Source organism: Papio anubis, chromosome 4, assembly GCF_008728515.1.
Source record: "Papio anubis isolate 15944 chromosome 4, Panubis1.0, whole genome shotgun sequence".
Lineage (NCBI taxonomy): Eukaryota > Metazoa > Chordata > Mammalia > Primates > Cercopithecidae > Papio > Papio anubis.
In genome coordinates this window covers 53,395,412-53,410,180 of record NC_044979.1, presented here as the reverse complement: position 1 = coordinate 53,410,180, position 14,769 = coordinate 53,395,412, and the positions used below count along the sequence as shown (strand labels likewise).

The window sequence follows — 14,769 nt, the reverse complement described above, 5'->3', positions numbered from 1 at the left end:
TTCTCAGAGAGTGGAGTGTGGACTCTGGTCCTGGGCTGCCTTGATTCAACAGATGGACATGTTATTTACTCTTGCTGTGTCCCTGTTTCCTCATCTGTAAAATGTCAGTAATAATGGTGCCTACCTCTTAGGGTTGTCACAAGGTACATGTAAAGCAATCGACAGAGTGACTGGCACAGTGTTCAAATGTCATCTATCATTATTACTTAAGATGCCCCCTCTTTTCTTCCTATCCCTTAGCCCTACCTGAAATTATCTTCTGTCACCCTCTTTGTGGTTTTCCCTAAACTTCCCAGGGTTAGCTTTGCAAGGAGCTTCGTCTTGTTCAAAACTCTATCACCTGCCTGGCACGGTGGCTCACGCCTGTAATCCCACCACTTTGGGAGGCCAAGGCAGGTGGATCACGAGGTCAGGAGATCGAGACCATCCTGGCTAACACGGTAAAACCCCATCTCTACTAAAAATACAAACATTAGCCAGACGTGGTGGCGGGCGCCTGTAGTCCCAGCTACTCGGGAGGCTGAGGCAGGAGAATGGGCTTGAACCCAGAAGGCGGAGGTTGCAGTGAGCCGAGATCCCGCCACTACACTCCAGCCTGGGTGACAGAGCGAGACTCGGTCTCAAAAAAAAAAAAAAAAAAACACACACAAAAAAAAAAAACCTCTATCACCATCTCCAAAGAAAGACATGTAAATACCTATTTAATAGATGAATAAATATATAACATCAAACATTTCTTTTAAATAATGTCTTGATTCAGGCCAGGAGCAGTGGCTCACGCCTGTAATCCCAGCTCTGTGGGAGGGGATCACCTGAGGTCAAGAGTTGCAGACCAGCCTGGCCAACATGGTGAAACCCCGTCTCTACTAAAAAATACAAAAAAAATTAGCTAGGCTGAGTGGCGGGTGCCTGTAATCCCAGCTACTCGGGAGGCTAAGGCAGGAGAATCCCTTGAACCCGGGAGGCGGAGGTTGCAGTGAGCCAAGATCCGGCCATTGCACTCCAGCCTGAGCGACAACAGTGAAACTCTGTCTCAAAAAAAAAATTAAATAAAATAATGTATTGATTCAAAGAGTTAAGTGAAAAATGGCATTGCCTCAATCAGTTATATAATTGGGCTGGTCCCATTACCTTCAGACTAGAGTCAGTTCGTTTCATTATTAGCTGGTGTGTTATTTTCCCCCTCAAATTCTATCACACATACACAACACACCGTGGGAGAAACTCGCAGATTAATCTGTGAGAGTATAAACTGAGTACTGTGGCTATTCACTAAGTCTTCATAAACATACCACATAAATCCAAACTGCGGCCCACCAAAAAGGCCCTCGACCATTAGGAAAATCACACCCTAACATATGCAAATACAAGACATACACTGACTTAATTAGAACTGTTTTTCTACATGTACATATAGGTAACATGCACACATACGTGTCTGTTTGTATACACATGCACACATAGCCATCTCCGACACTGGGGTCACACTTTTTCCACTTCTTTTTATGTTTCTGAATATAACAGACTATGTGGAATTAAATCAATGCTTTGAATTCAGAGCTGTGATTAAAACCCAGTACTTATTCAGAATCCTAAACATTACAGTTCTCCTTACCACTGGGTAAACTTCCATGGTTCACCAAAGGAAATCTCAAATTTAAGGTTGTAATTCACTTGAAAGCTAGCACTAATTTTTTTAAACGCATCTAAAGCTACCAAAAATCCAGTCCATTTTAACATCTTATGAATTCAATATCAAATTTTTACCCACCAATTAGTTCTTCAAGTCTTTAATAAGTGTTTCCCTTTACTCTTTTTTTTTTTTTTTTTTAGAAAGTTATTTTTAAGTCACTATCCACATTTTGTGAAACTGAAGGACCAAGGCCAACGAGAAGGGGAAAAAAGGAAACAACCAAAAATGTTTCTGGATTTTATTAAAGATGATGCTGGACTCTCGTTCCCCATAGTACCAAAGATGTCACACGGAGTATTATTGCTCAAAAGAGCGAAGCAATTAATCTAGAGGAAGAGATAACGATGTTGAACGCTGGTAAATCAAAAGAATAAGGAGAGAGGAGTGGAAAAGGAGAAGACGCGGCGGCGCTGTGCGGTCTCGGAGCAGCTCTCCAGGAAAGGGTTCTCGGGCAGCGGCCCCCCGGCTCGGGTGAGCGGCCAGACTGGAGGTGGCCAGCGCGGGCGCATTTTCCACTCCGCCCGGCTCCGGCGCACACGCCCACCGCCCCGCGCAGCCCGCGACCCCGGCGCCCGCAGCGCACCCAAGTCACGCTCGACCCGAGCGGAAAGTTTCGAATCCAAACCAGAGAGCCGAAACGCACAGGTCTCGGGGCTGAACTCGCGCCAGGAACACGCCCGAGGCGAACCACTTGACAACCAGCTCCGGTTCTCAGCAGAAAGGCCGACAGGCGGGGGCCGGGGAGGAAGGGGAGGCGAGACACACGCCCTCGCGCACACTCAGCCCCTCCGACTCCTCGGCCCGCGGCTCAGGTGGGAGCAGCGCAGCCCCCGCACTCCCGCACCGGGCGGGCCGGAGCCCCTCCCAGAAAGGGCCGCGACCCCCGGGCCAGCTCGCGCGCAGGGGACCGGTGCGCACGCCCCGCCCGGCGCCTCCCCGCCGGCCTCCCGCCCGCCCGCCGGCCGGTGGCGACCCGGGGCGGGAGGGCGCGGAGTCGAGGCTCCGTGATGCTCGGGAACCGGCCGCGGCCCGCGCGCCCCTCCCCCGCCGCCGCCCCTCCCCCCGGGCCGCCCGCGGGGCGCAGGAGCCGAGCGCCGGCGTCCCGGGGGACCAGCCCGCCCGCCGGCCGGAGGACCTGGACAACTTTCCCCTGCGCGGCCGCGGGCGCCCCCGACGGGGCAGGGGTGGGGAACGGGGACAGGCGCAGCGTGGACTCACTTTTTCGGATGTTTCTCTCTTTTCGGCCTCCGCTTTCGGGCCTGAATGGCCAGCACTGGGGGAAGAGAAGACACACATTAACGGTCAGGCCGCCCGCCAGGGCCGGCCGCGTGGCGGGGAGAGGGCGCGCCGCGGGCCACTCACCTTTCCGGGAGCTCATTCCGACGCGGCGGAAGCGGGGCGGGGGGCTTCGCGGCGGCTGCGGCGGCGGCGGCGACGCGGGCGCCGAGACGAGCCGGGCTGCAGCCTCCACTCGCTCCGCCGGCCGGGAGGAGGCGGGAACCGCGCCTGCGCCGCCACCGCCGCCGCTCCAGCAGGGACCCAGCAAGACCCGCCCCTGGCCGGCCCCGCCCCCGCCCCGCCCCCACCCGCCGGCCCCGGGGGTCGGGACCCCCGAGTCGCGCGCCCCGCGCCCCGCGCCCCCGCCCCACCCACCTGTGCAGAGGTGGTCGCCGCCCAAGGCCGCGCTGGCCCTCGGCCTCCCCCACCCCAGCCCGCGGCCCGGGCCTCCGCCTCCTGCGCTCCTGCGGCTGGCCCAGGCAGCCCGCCTCTCCTGGGCACCGGACCCGCGGGACCCTCCCTCCCCGCCGCGGCCTCTCCCCTCCGCACCCCGACCGGTCGCGCAGCCCGGCGCTCCATGCGCCCTTCCTTGGCCGGCGCCTCCGCGGGTCTCGCACCACCTCTCTTCCCGCGGCCTCTTCTCTCCCTTTGCTCCTCTACATCCTTGCATCCCCATGAGCGCCGCTTCCTCCTCTCCGGCGGGCGTGGAAAGGGCACACGACCAAAAGCTGGGAAACCTGGGTCCGCGATTAGCGGTGTGACCTTGGAGAAGTCATTTTCTCTCCCACCTCTACGTGCCCTCCAGGATTGCATGAGTTTAATGAAGGAAAAGATACAGATAGCATTCAAAGTACGACAATGGTTTTGCACATGAATGAAACCCGGTAAACACCATGTGTATAACAATTCAAAACAACCATCACACCAAGTAGTTATTTTCTGCATCCTGCAATGAGCAAAGTGAGTCCCAACGAGGTTAAACAGTTTAACCAGCCAGGATCGAAATTCAGGCCTGGCTGGCTGTCGACAAACTCCACCTTATCAGGCTGCCTATAAAAGATGTGAATCAAGTTGATAGTGGCACAAAAAGATAACTATAATGTTCCCTTATTTATGTAAATAATTACAATAGTTTTTGAAAGATAAGCATCCTGACCATTAACTCCCTCCTTGGTCACACAACTGTATCTTCAACTGACAAGGTGGCTTACTCTAAGGATGGTAAAACACAGTACAGGAAAAGCTGCTTGGATTTTGAAGAGCCTTTAACTTTTTGTATTCAAAAATATCAAACCTTTATAGAAAAGTTACAAGAAAACTATAATTCACAGCCAAATTAACCCATATTCACCAATTTTTAACATTCTGCCACATTTGCTATGTGTCTGTGTGTATGGTTTATTTTGCTGAATCATTTGAGTTTTTGTAGACACTGTTACCCTTTATCCGTAAATATTTCGGTAAATATCTACTAGGAACAAAGATAATCTCCCACGTAATCAGAATTCCATGATCACTCCAAGAAACTTTCATGCTAATACAATGTAATCATCTGTAACATACAGGCCATATATATTCAATTTTGCAAAATATCTAAGTAATATCCCTTTTCTTTTTTTCCCAATTAGTCTACCATTAAGGATCATCTGTGGCGTTTAATTGTCATGTCTTTTTAAACACCTTTAGAATCATTCTTGGTTTTGGTTTTCTTTTTATTTATTTATTTATTTAGAAATGGAGTCTCACTCCCTCATCCAGGCTGGAGTGCAGTGGCGCAATCTCAGCTCACTGCAACCTCAGCCTCCCAGGTCTAAGCAATTCTCCTGCCTCAGCCTCCTGAGTAGCTGGGATTACAGGCATACAGCACCACATCTGGTTAATTTTTGTATTTTCTTTTTTTAGTAGAGACAGGGTTTCACCCTATTGGCCAGGCTGGTCTCGAACTCCTGACCTCAGGTCATTCACCCACCTCAGCCTCCCAAAGTGTTAGGATTACAGGCCTGAGCCTTGACACCCAGCCCTTTTTTTGTGTTGTTTTGTTTTCTTGTTTATAACATTGACTTTTTTGAGGAATCCGATTCCACCATTTTGCAGAATGTTCCTTGTTTTGGATTTGTCTGTTTCCCTGTGATTAGATTCAAATTAAATAATTTTGTTGGGTATACTATAGGTGATGTTGTATTCATCTTAGTGCTTCAAAATATGATGTCAGTTTGTTCCATTACTGGTGATGTTACAGTTAATTATTTCTCCAAGATACAGGTAACTTTTCCCTCTGTATTTAAGAAGTCTGTGTAAAAAATGAGCAAAGGATTTGAATGGACATTTCTCCAAAGACATACAAATGGGCCGGGCGCGGTGGCTCAAGCCTGTAATCCCAGCACTTTGGGAGGCCGAGACGGGCGGATCACGAGGTCAGGAGATCGAGACCATCCTGGCTAACACAGTGAAACCCGGTGTCTCTACTAAAAAATACAAAAAACTAGCCGGGCGAGGTGGCGGGTGCCTGTAGTCCCAGCTACTCGGGAGGCTGAGGCAGGAGAATGGCGTAAACCCGGGAGGCGGAGCTTGCAGTGAGCCAAGATCCTGCCACTGCACTCCAGCCTGGGCGACAGAGCGAGACTCCGTCTCAAAAAAAAAAAAAAAAAGACATACAAATGACCAAACTAGCATGTGAAAAGAGAATCAACATCATTAGTTGTTAGGAAAATACAAAGCAAAACCATAATGAGTTACTACATCACACCTACTAGGATGACTATAAAATTTATTTATTTGTTTATTTATTTATTTATTTATTTATTTTGAGACAGAGTTTTGCTCTTGTTGCCCAGGCTAGAGTGCAATGGCACGATCTTGGCTCACCACAACCTCAGCCTCCCAGGTTCAAGCGATTCTCCTGCCTCAGCCTTCCCAGTAGCTGGGATTACAGGCATACGCTACTGTGCCTGGCTAATTTTGTGTTTCTAGTAGAGATGGGGTTTCTCCATGTTGGTCAGGCTGGTATCGAACTCCCGACCTCAGGTGATCCACCTTCCTCAGCCTTCCAAAGTGCTGGGATTACAGGTGTGAGCCACTGGGCCCGGCTAAAAAATTTTTTAGTGGAAAATAAGGCCAGCTGTGATGTCTCACAAGTGTAATCTCAGCATTTTGGGAGGCTGAGGCTGGAGGATCATCTGAGTCCAGGAGTTGGCAGCTGCAGTGAACTATGATCACACCACTGCACTCCAGCCTGGGCAATAGAGTGAGACCCCATCTCAAAAAATAATGTTAATGGAAAAAAAATGTTAGTGGGGATTTTGGAACCCTCATATGTTGGAAACATTGAAACCCTCCTACATTTCTGGTGGGAATGTAAAATGGTGCAGTTATTATGGAAACAGTCTGTTGGCTTCTCAGAAAACTTATTATAGAATTAACAGCAATTCCACTCCTAGGTATATATGCACAAAGACTGAAAACAGATACTCAAACAAATCTTTGTACATGAGTGTTCATAGCAGCACTATCACAACAGCCAAAAGGTGGAAACAACCTAAATGGTCATCCATAAATGAATGGATAAACAAATTGTGGTATATACATGCACTGAAATATTTTTCGGCCTTAAAATTATTTAGTACTGACACATGCTACAATGTGGATGAACATCAAAAACATTATGCTAAATAAAAGCAGCCAGACACAAAATGTCACATATTGTATGATTCCATTTATATGAGACACCCAGAATAGGCAAATCTACAGAAAGCAGATTGGTGGTTGCCAGGAGTTGGGGGGTGGGAGAAGGAGGGAGCAACTGCTTAATGGGTACCAAGTTTTATTTTGGTGTGATGAAAATGTTTTGGTGCTAGATAGAGGTGGTGGTGGCACAACATTGCTAATGTACTAAAAGCCACTGAATTGTTCTCTCTAAAGTGGTTTCTTTCATCTAAGGTGAATTTCACTTCAAAACAAAACAACAAAGTTACTTGTGTGGGGTGATACTTTGAAACTGTGTGAATATCTCTTTCCTGACAATATCTCAATGGGTTGGCATCCATTGATGATTCTTGCCTAAATCAACTATTACCACACTGGTTGTAGAACAGTGATTTTATAATCCTATCATTCCATCTATGTTAAGTGACACATTCTTTTTTTTTTTTTTTTTTTTTCGAGATGGGGGTCTTGCTCTGTTGCCCAGGCTGGAGTGCAGTGGTGTGATCTCAGCTCACTGTAACCTCCACCTCCCGGGTTCGAGTGATTTTCCCACCTCAGCCTCCCAAGTAGCTGGGACTACAGGCGCACGCCATTTGTATTTTTAGTAGACACGGGTTTTCACCGTGTTGGCCAGGCTGGTCTCAAACTCTTGGCCTCAAGTGATCCACCCGCCTCTGCCTCCCTAAGTGCTGGGATTACAGGTGTGAACCACTACACCCACCCTTAAGTGACATTCTTTTTTTCTTTTTTTCTTTTTTTTTTGGAAACAGGGTCTTGGTCCATCACCCAGGCTGGAGTGCAGTGGTGTCATCTCCACTCACTGCAACCTCTGCCTCCCAGGTTCAAACAATTCTCCTGCCTCAGCCTCTCAAGTAGCTGGGACTACAGGCACACACCAGCACACCTGGCCAATTTTTTTGTTTTTTGTTTTTTGTTTTTGGCAGCAGGGGGAAAGGAAGTCTCGCTCTGTCGCCCAGGCTGGAGTGCAGTGGCACGATCTTGGCTCAATGCAACCTCTGCCTTCCAGGTTCAAGTGATTCTCCTGCCTCAGCATCCCAAGTAACTGGGATTACAGGCACCCACCACCACTCCCGGCTAATTTTTTTTGTGTTTTGTTTTTTTGGTTTTTTTTTGAGACGGAGTCTTGCTCTGTCGCCCAGGCTGGAGTTCAGTGGCCAGATCTCAGCTCACTGCAAGCTCCGCCTCCCGGGTTTACGCCATTCTCCTGCCTCAGCCTCCCGAGTAGCTGGGACTACAGGCGCCCGCCACCTCGCCCGGCTAGTTTTTGTATTTTTTTAGTAGAGACGGGGTTTCACGGTGTTAGCCAGGATCGTCTCGATCTCCTGACCTCGTGATCCACCCGTCTCAGCCTCCCAAAGTGCTGGGATTACAGGCTTGAGCCACCGCGCCCAGCCTTTTTTGTGTTTTTAGTAGAGACTAGGTTTCACCATGTTGGCCAGGCTGGTCTCAAACTCCTGACCTCAAGTGATGTGCCCGCCTCAGCCTCCCAAAGTGCTGGGATTGCAGGCTTGAGCCACCACGTCCGGCCTAATTTTTGTATTTTTAGTGGAGATGGGGTTTCACCATGTTGGCCAGGCTGGTCTCAAACTCCTGACCTCAGGTAATCCGCCCACCTTGGCCTCCCAAAGTGCTGGGATTACAGGCATGCAACACCGCGTAAGGAGGAGCTTTTATGTCTCCCTCTGGCTTTTTTTTTTTTTTTGCCCCCTCCTGCTTCTCTGCATTTTTTTCTTTCTTTCTTTGTTTCTTTCTCTATGTTTCTGGCTTGTTTTTTGTTTTTGGTATCAATATTGACAAAAATTACTGTCACTATTTTTTCTGTTGTTTTTAGAGGACAGGGTCTCACTCTATGGACATGAGCCACCATACTTGGCCTTTTTATTATTTTTTAAAAGGCTTTATTGAGATATAACTAACATATATACAATTCAGCCATTTTAAAATATAGAATTCAATGGTTTTTAGTATGTTCACAGCGTTGTGCAACCACTACCACAATCTAACTTTAAAACATTTCTGCGGCAGATGTGGTTGCTCTCATTTATAATTCCAGCACTTTGAGAAGCTAAAGTAGGAGGATCACTTGAGCCCAGGAGTTCAAGGTTAGGGAGGTTATAGTGAGCTATGATCACGCTGCTGCACTCCAACCTGAGCAACAGAGCAAGACACTGTCTCAAAAAAAAAAAATTGTCCCCCCCCAAAAAAGAACTCCATACATATTAGCAGTCACTCCCCATTTCCTCCAACTTTCCCCTGCACTAAGCCTAAGCAGCCACTAATGTACTTCCTGTATCTATAGGCTTGCCTGTTCTGGACAGTTCATGTGAATGGAATCATACAATATGTGGCCTTTGGTGGCCAGCATCTTTCACTTAGCCTAACATTAAAACCCATTTCTACTATTTAATTTCTACATGACCTTGGGCAAGTTACTTAATTACAACATCTGGAAAGTGATAACAGCATGTACTAATATTAGTCTTCATAGGTCAGTTTGATAATCAAATAAGATAAATCTCCAGTAACAGTAATTCATAGCAACAGTTGGGAGATACATCGCCAATCTGTTGAATTTTTGCATTCAATTTTCAACAAATACTTATCAAATACCTATTATGTAGCAAGCGTTATTGTAGACACTGATTCTATAGCAGTGAACAAAGCACACAAAAGTGTCCCTGCCCTCATGGATCTTACGTTCTACTGCCAGAAAACAGAAAATAAACAAAATAAATATGTGAAATATATGTTTACTAGATGGTTATCATTTTTATTTAAAAAAAAAAAAAAAGCTGGGCACGGTGGTTCACGCCTGTAATCTCAGCACTTTGGGAGGTCATGAGATTGGGAGATCGAGACCATCCTGGCCAACAAGGTGAAACCCCGTCTCTACTAAAAATACAAAAATTAGCTGGGTGTGGCAGCACATGCCTGTAATCCCAGCTACTCAGGAGGCTGAGGGAGGAGAATCGCTTGAACCTAGGAGGCTGAGGTTGCTTTGAGCCGAGATATTGCCACTGCCCTCCAGCCTGGGTGACAGAGCGAGACTCCATCTCAAAAAAAAAAAACAAAAAACAAACAAACAAAAAAAAACCAAAGTGACTGGATGGAGTGGTTCATACCTGTAACCCTAGCACTTTGAAAGTCCGAAGCAAGAGGATTGTTTGAGCCCAGGAGTTCAAGACTAGCCTGGGGAACATAGTGAGACGCCCACCTCTATAAACTAAAAAATAAATTTTAGAAAAGCCTGAAAGCAAAAAAAATCAACAACCTGTTGGGAATATGGTTCAAGAGGCCTCCCAAGAAGGTAACACTGAATTAAAGAACTTAAAGCTGGCGGGGCACAGTGGCTCACGCCTGTAATCCCAGCACTTTGGGAGGCCAAGGCGGGCGAATTACCTGAGGTCAGGAGTTCCAGACCAGCCTGGACAACATGGTGAAACCCCATCTCTACTAAAAATACAAAAATTAGCGGGGTGTGGTGGTGCACCCCTGTAATCCCAGCTACTCAGGAGGCTGAGGTGGGAGAATTGCTTGAACCTGGGAGGCAGAGGTTGCAGTGAGCCAAGATTGCACCACTGCACACTCCAGCCTGGGCGACAGAGCAAGATTCTGTATCACAAAAAAAAAAAAACAAAAGAACTTAAAGCTACCTTGCCAGTCCTTTTTACTTCTATAAATTAGAAGAAAACTATCTTTGCAAACCAGATATTTATGAATTGCTTTGAATTTATTGAATTAAAGGATACCAAATTAATCATCAATTAACTTTACGCATACTATAGTGATGCTTTTTTAAAAACTATTTTTATTTATTTATTTTTTTGAGACAGAGTTTCACTCTTGTTGCTCAGGCTGGAGTGCAATAACATGATCTCGTCTCACTGCAACCTCCGCCTCCCAGATTCAAGCGATTCTCCTGCCTCAGCCATCCAAGTAGCTGGGATTACAGGCATGCACCACCACGCCTGGCTAATTTTGTATTTTTAGTAGAGACAGGGTTTATCCATGTTGGACAGGCTCGTGTGGTGCAATCCTGTCTCAATCAGTGAGGCTGCAGCTGTCCTGTCAGCTTCAGTCCAGCAGTTTGACTCCAGTAGTTGAGTCCAGCCTGAACAATGAGACCATACATCTTAAAAAGATAAATTAAATGATAAATGATAGCCAGGTGTGGTGGCTCATACCTGTAATCCCAAAGCACTGGGAATACGTGAGCAGACCACGATATGGGAGATGGAGCCATCCTGGCTAACGTGGTGAAATCATCTAAAATACAAGTGCTTGGTGGCAGGGAGTGCCTGGTCCAAGCTACTACAGAGCTGAGGAGCAGGAGAATGGTGTGAACCTGGGAGGCCAGAGCTTGCAGTGAGGCTGGTGCCACTGCATTTCCAGCCTGAACAACAAAGTGATCTGTCTTGAAGAAAGAAAGGGTGAGGAGAGAGAGAGAGAGAGAGAGAGAGACAGAAGGAAGAAGGAAGGGAAGGAAGGAAGGAAAGGAAAGGAAGAGAATTATGAAGCCTAGTCTCTGTTGACACAGAGTGGCTATTTCTGCGGTGGCGGTGGCTCAAGCCTGTAATCCAGCACTTTGGGAGGGCAGAGGCGGAGGATCGAGGTCAGGAGATCGGGGAGACCATCCTGGCTAACCGCGGTGAAACCCGTCTCTGTCATCTAAAAAACAGCCAGGGCGGTGGCGGGCCTGTAGTCCCAGCAGCCTGGGGAGGCTGAGGGGCGGAGAATGGCGTGAACCAGGTGGAGCTTGCAGTGAGCTGAGATCCTGGCTACTGCACTCTAGCCTGGGTGACAGAATGAGAGACTCAAGTACCAAAAGAAATTAACTATTTCTTCAGAAATGTATCACAATTTGGAGTGACTTTTTTAAAATTTTTTTTTAGTGGATGCTTTTTAAAATTACTATTATTTTTACTTATTTTGTTTCTTTGAGATGGAGTTTCCTTCTTGTTGCCCAGGCTGGAGTGCAATGGCACGATCTCAGCTTACTACAACTTTCACCTCCCAGGTACAAGCAATTCTCCTGCCTCAGCCTCCAGAGTAGCTGGGCCTACAGGTGCGTGCCACCACACCCAGCTAATTTTTGTATTTTTAGTAGAGACGTGGTTTCACCATGTTGGCCAGGATGGTCTCGCTTGTCTTGACATAGTGATCCACCCGCCTCGGCCTACCAAAGTGCTGGGATTACAGGCATGAGCCACCACACCCGGCCTAAAGTGACATTTTAAAGTAATTCTTTTTTTTTTTTTTGAAGACTGAGTCTCGTGCTATCGCCCAGGCTGGAGTACAGTGGCACCATCTGAGCTCACTGCAACCTCCGCCTCATGGGTTCAGGAGATTCTCTTGCCTCAGCCTTCTGAGTAGCTGGAATTACAGGTGCCTATCACCATGACCTGCTAAATTATTTTTGTATTTTTAGTAGAGATGGGGTTTCACCATGTTGGCCAGGTGAACTCCTGACATCAAGTGACTCACTCGCCTCTACCTCCCAAAGTCCTGGGATTACAGGTGTGAGCCATTGCGCCCAACTGGTTTTAAAGGAATTTTTAAGAGAAATAATGTAATGAGGATGATTTAAACTTTTTTATTCCACCATATTTATTATTGTATAAATCAAATGAGTTATGCAAATATTATAATTAATAAGGGGAAGTATTAAATATTTATAAAACTGGATATATTTTGGTCTCCATAGCAGTCCAAAAGAAGTGAAAAAGGCAGTAATATGTATTTTTCCCCAAACTGTTACAATGAAACTCAAAATGTCCACATAATATTAATTTTTCCCAAATGTAATAGAAAATGAAAAGAATGTTGTAAAATCAATTGGATTATGATACTTCTAAGTGGACCCACTAAATCATGTTGCATCTTAGAAGGTATATTTAATATGTCATAGAATTGGAAAAAGACAAGAAGTCATACCATCTATCTTTTTTTTTTTTTTTTTTTGAGACAGAGTCTCGCTCTGTCGCCCAGGCTGGAGTGCAGTAGCCGGATCTCAGCTCACTGCAAGCTCCGCCTCCCAGGTCTACGCCATTCTCCTGCCTCAGCCTCCCGAGTAGCTGGGACTACAGGCGCCTGCCACCTCGCCCGGCTAGTTTTTTGTATTTTTTTAGTAGAGACGGGGTTTCACCGTGTTAGCCAGGCTGGTCTCGATCTCCTGACCTCGTGATCCGCCCGTCTCGGCCTCCCAAAGTGCTGGGATTACAGGCTTGAGCCACCGCGCCCGGCCATACATCTATCTTGGGGCCTTTCATGGATGAAAACCCAGCCTCCTTTTTTTTTTTTTTTTTTTTTGAGACGGAATTTCACTCTTGTAGCTCAAGCTCACTGGAAACTCCACCTCCCGGATTGAGGTGATTCCTACTGCACCTCTGGCCTCCTGTGAGTAGCTGGGATTATAGTCACGCATGCCACCCGCGCCCAGCTAATTGTATTTTCAGTAGAAACAAGGTTTCTGTGTGTTGGCGAACGGGTCAGCCTCCTTTTAAAAGCACCTCCAAGGCTTTAAATTCTTTTTTTCTTTTCTTTTTTTTTTTTTGAGACAGAGTCTCACTCTGTCACCCAGGCAGGAGTACAGTGGCGCCATCTCGGCTCACTGCAAGCTCCGCCTCCCGGGTTCACGCCATTCTCCTGCCTCAGCCTCCCGAGTAGCTGGGACTACAGGCGCCCGCCACCATGCCCAGCTAATTTTTTGTATTTTTTTTGGTAGAGATGGGGTTTCACCGTGACAGCCAGGATGGTCTCGATCTCCTGACCTTGTGATCCGCCTGCCTCAGCCTCCCAAAGTGCTGGGATTACAGGCGTGAGCCATCGCGCCCAGCCTTAAATTCTTTAAAGTTTGTTTATATCTAATCTGCCCATTCAATTATAAACCTGTCTTTTGTTGCTTCACTATAGTGTACTCAGTGGCAATAGCACCATCATAATAGAGAACCCCGAAGAGAGTGGCAGAGCCAGACTACCAGAGTTCAAGGGCTAGTTCTGCCATTATTTACCTGGGTCGGCTTGAGCAAGTTAGTCTCTCTGTGCCTTAATTGCCTGATCTGCAAAATGTAGATAGTAATATTACCTACCCTGTAAAGCCGTTGTGAGGATTTAATGAGTTAGTTCCCATAAAATACTTGGAGAAGTACCTAAGCATATCTGTTTGAAGGATTAAATGACTTAGTTCACATGAAACACTTAGAGAAGTATCTAAGCATTCAATAAATATTAGCTGATCATATATATGTGCCATGTTAAGCAATGTATTATTTATCTATTGCTGTATAACAAATTTCTCCCAGATTCAGTAGCTTAAGAAAATAAACATTTCACAACTCACAGTTGTTGTGGTCCAGCAATTTGAGAGCAGTTTAGCTGGTGAGTCAAGATGTCACTTGGGGCTGCAGTCATCTGAAGGCTTGACGGAGGCTGAAAGACCTGTTCCCAAGATAATTCACTTGCATGGCTGTTGCAGAGGCCTCATTTCCTCACTGCATGGACCCCTTCATAGGACTGCTTGAGTGTCTGGCTTCCCCCAGAGTGAATGATCCAAGAGATAACAAGGGAGAAACTTCAATGCCTTTTATGACCTACCCTCAGAAGTCACAATCCATCATTTCTGCCACATTCTAATCACCAGAAATAAGTATAGCACATGCTTAAAGGAGAGGAATTAAGTCCACTTCTGGAAGGGAGGATTATCAAAGAATGCTGGACATATTTTAAAATCACCACAAGGGGTCATTCCTTCTTTCCTTTAAATGCCTCTGATTTCAAGTGAGAATCCTTGGAGGCTCTTATTCTGCTATTCATTTAAGCAGCAGATATCAAAGGGAATTTTCAGTTCAACATTCAGACAAAAGAAAAAGGAACAGGGACTGGATTGTCTAGAGAAAATCACCAATAGTGACAAGTTTGTTATAAATAAAACAGTATATGAGACTCTTACATAAGCCAGTTCAAAAATAATGCCTAAAGATTTATCTGGGGCTGTATTAAAATTTAGAATATCATCTAATATGCCAGCACATAATCAAATAGATTAGAAGATCGGGCCATAATCTGTTCTAAGTTTA

At 46.6% G+C, this 14,769-nt stretch overlaps 1 protein-coding gene across 15 annotated transcripts in view; it reads right to left on the bottom strand.

Annotated features, from left to right (window-relative positions):
- The window catches only part of SRPK2 (SRSF protein kinase 2), a 299,124-nt gene extending 284,871 nt beyond the window's left edge, over positions 1–14,253 (bottom strand). For 3 of the 15 annotated variants that reach the window (XM_017957043.2, XM_009203617.3, XM_021936143.1), the window contains exons 1-2: positions 3,521–3,662; positions 2,912–2,966 (exon numbers count right to left, since the gene is read on the bottom strand). In XM_017957043.2, the coding sequence (XP_017812532.1) occupies positions 2,912–2,966; positions 3,521–3,550 (85 nt within the window). In that variant the 5' untranslated portion in view covers positions 3,551–3,662. Of the gene's footprint in view, positions 1–2,911; positions 2,967–3,055; positions 3,210–3,520; positions 3,663–14,033 lie in introns of those variants that run through there. The other 12 variants (XM_021936145.1, XM_009203620.3, XM_017957047.3 and 9 more) reach the window with 11 other exon arrangements.
- Positions 14,254–14,769: the final 516 nt, after the last annotated feature.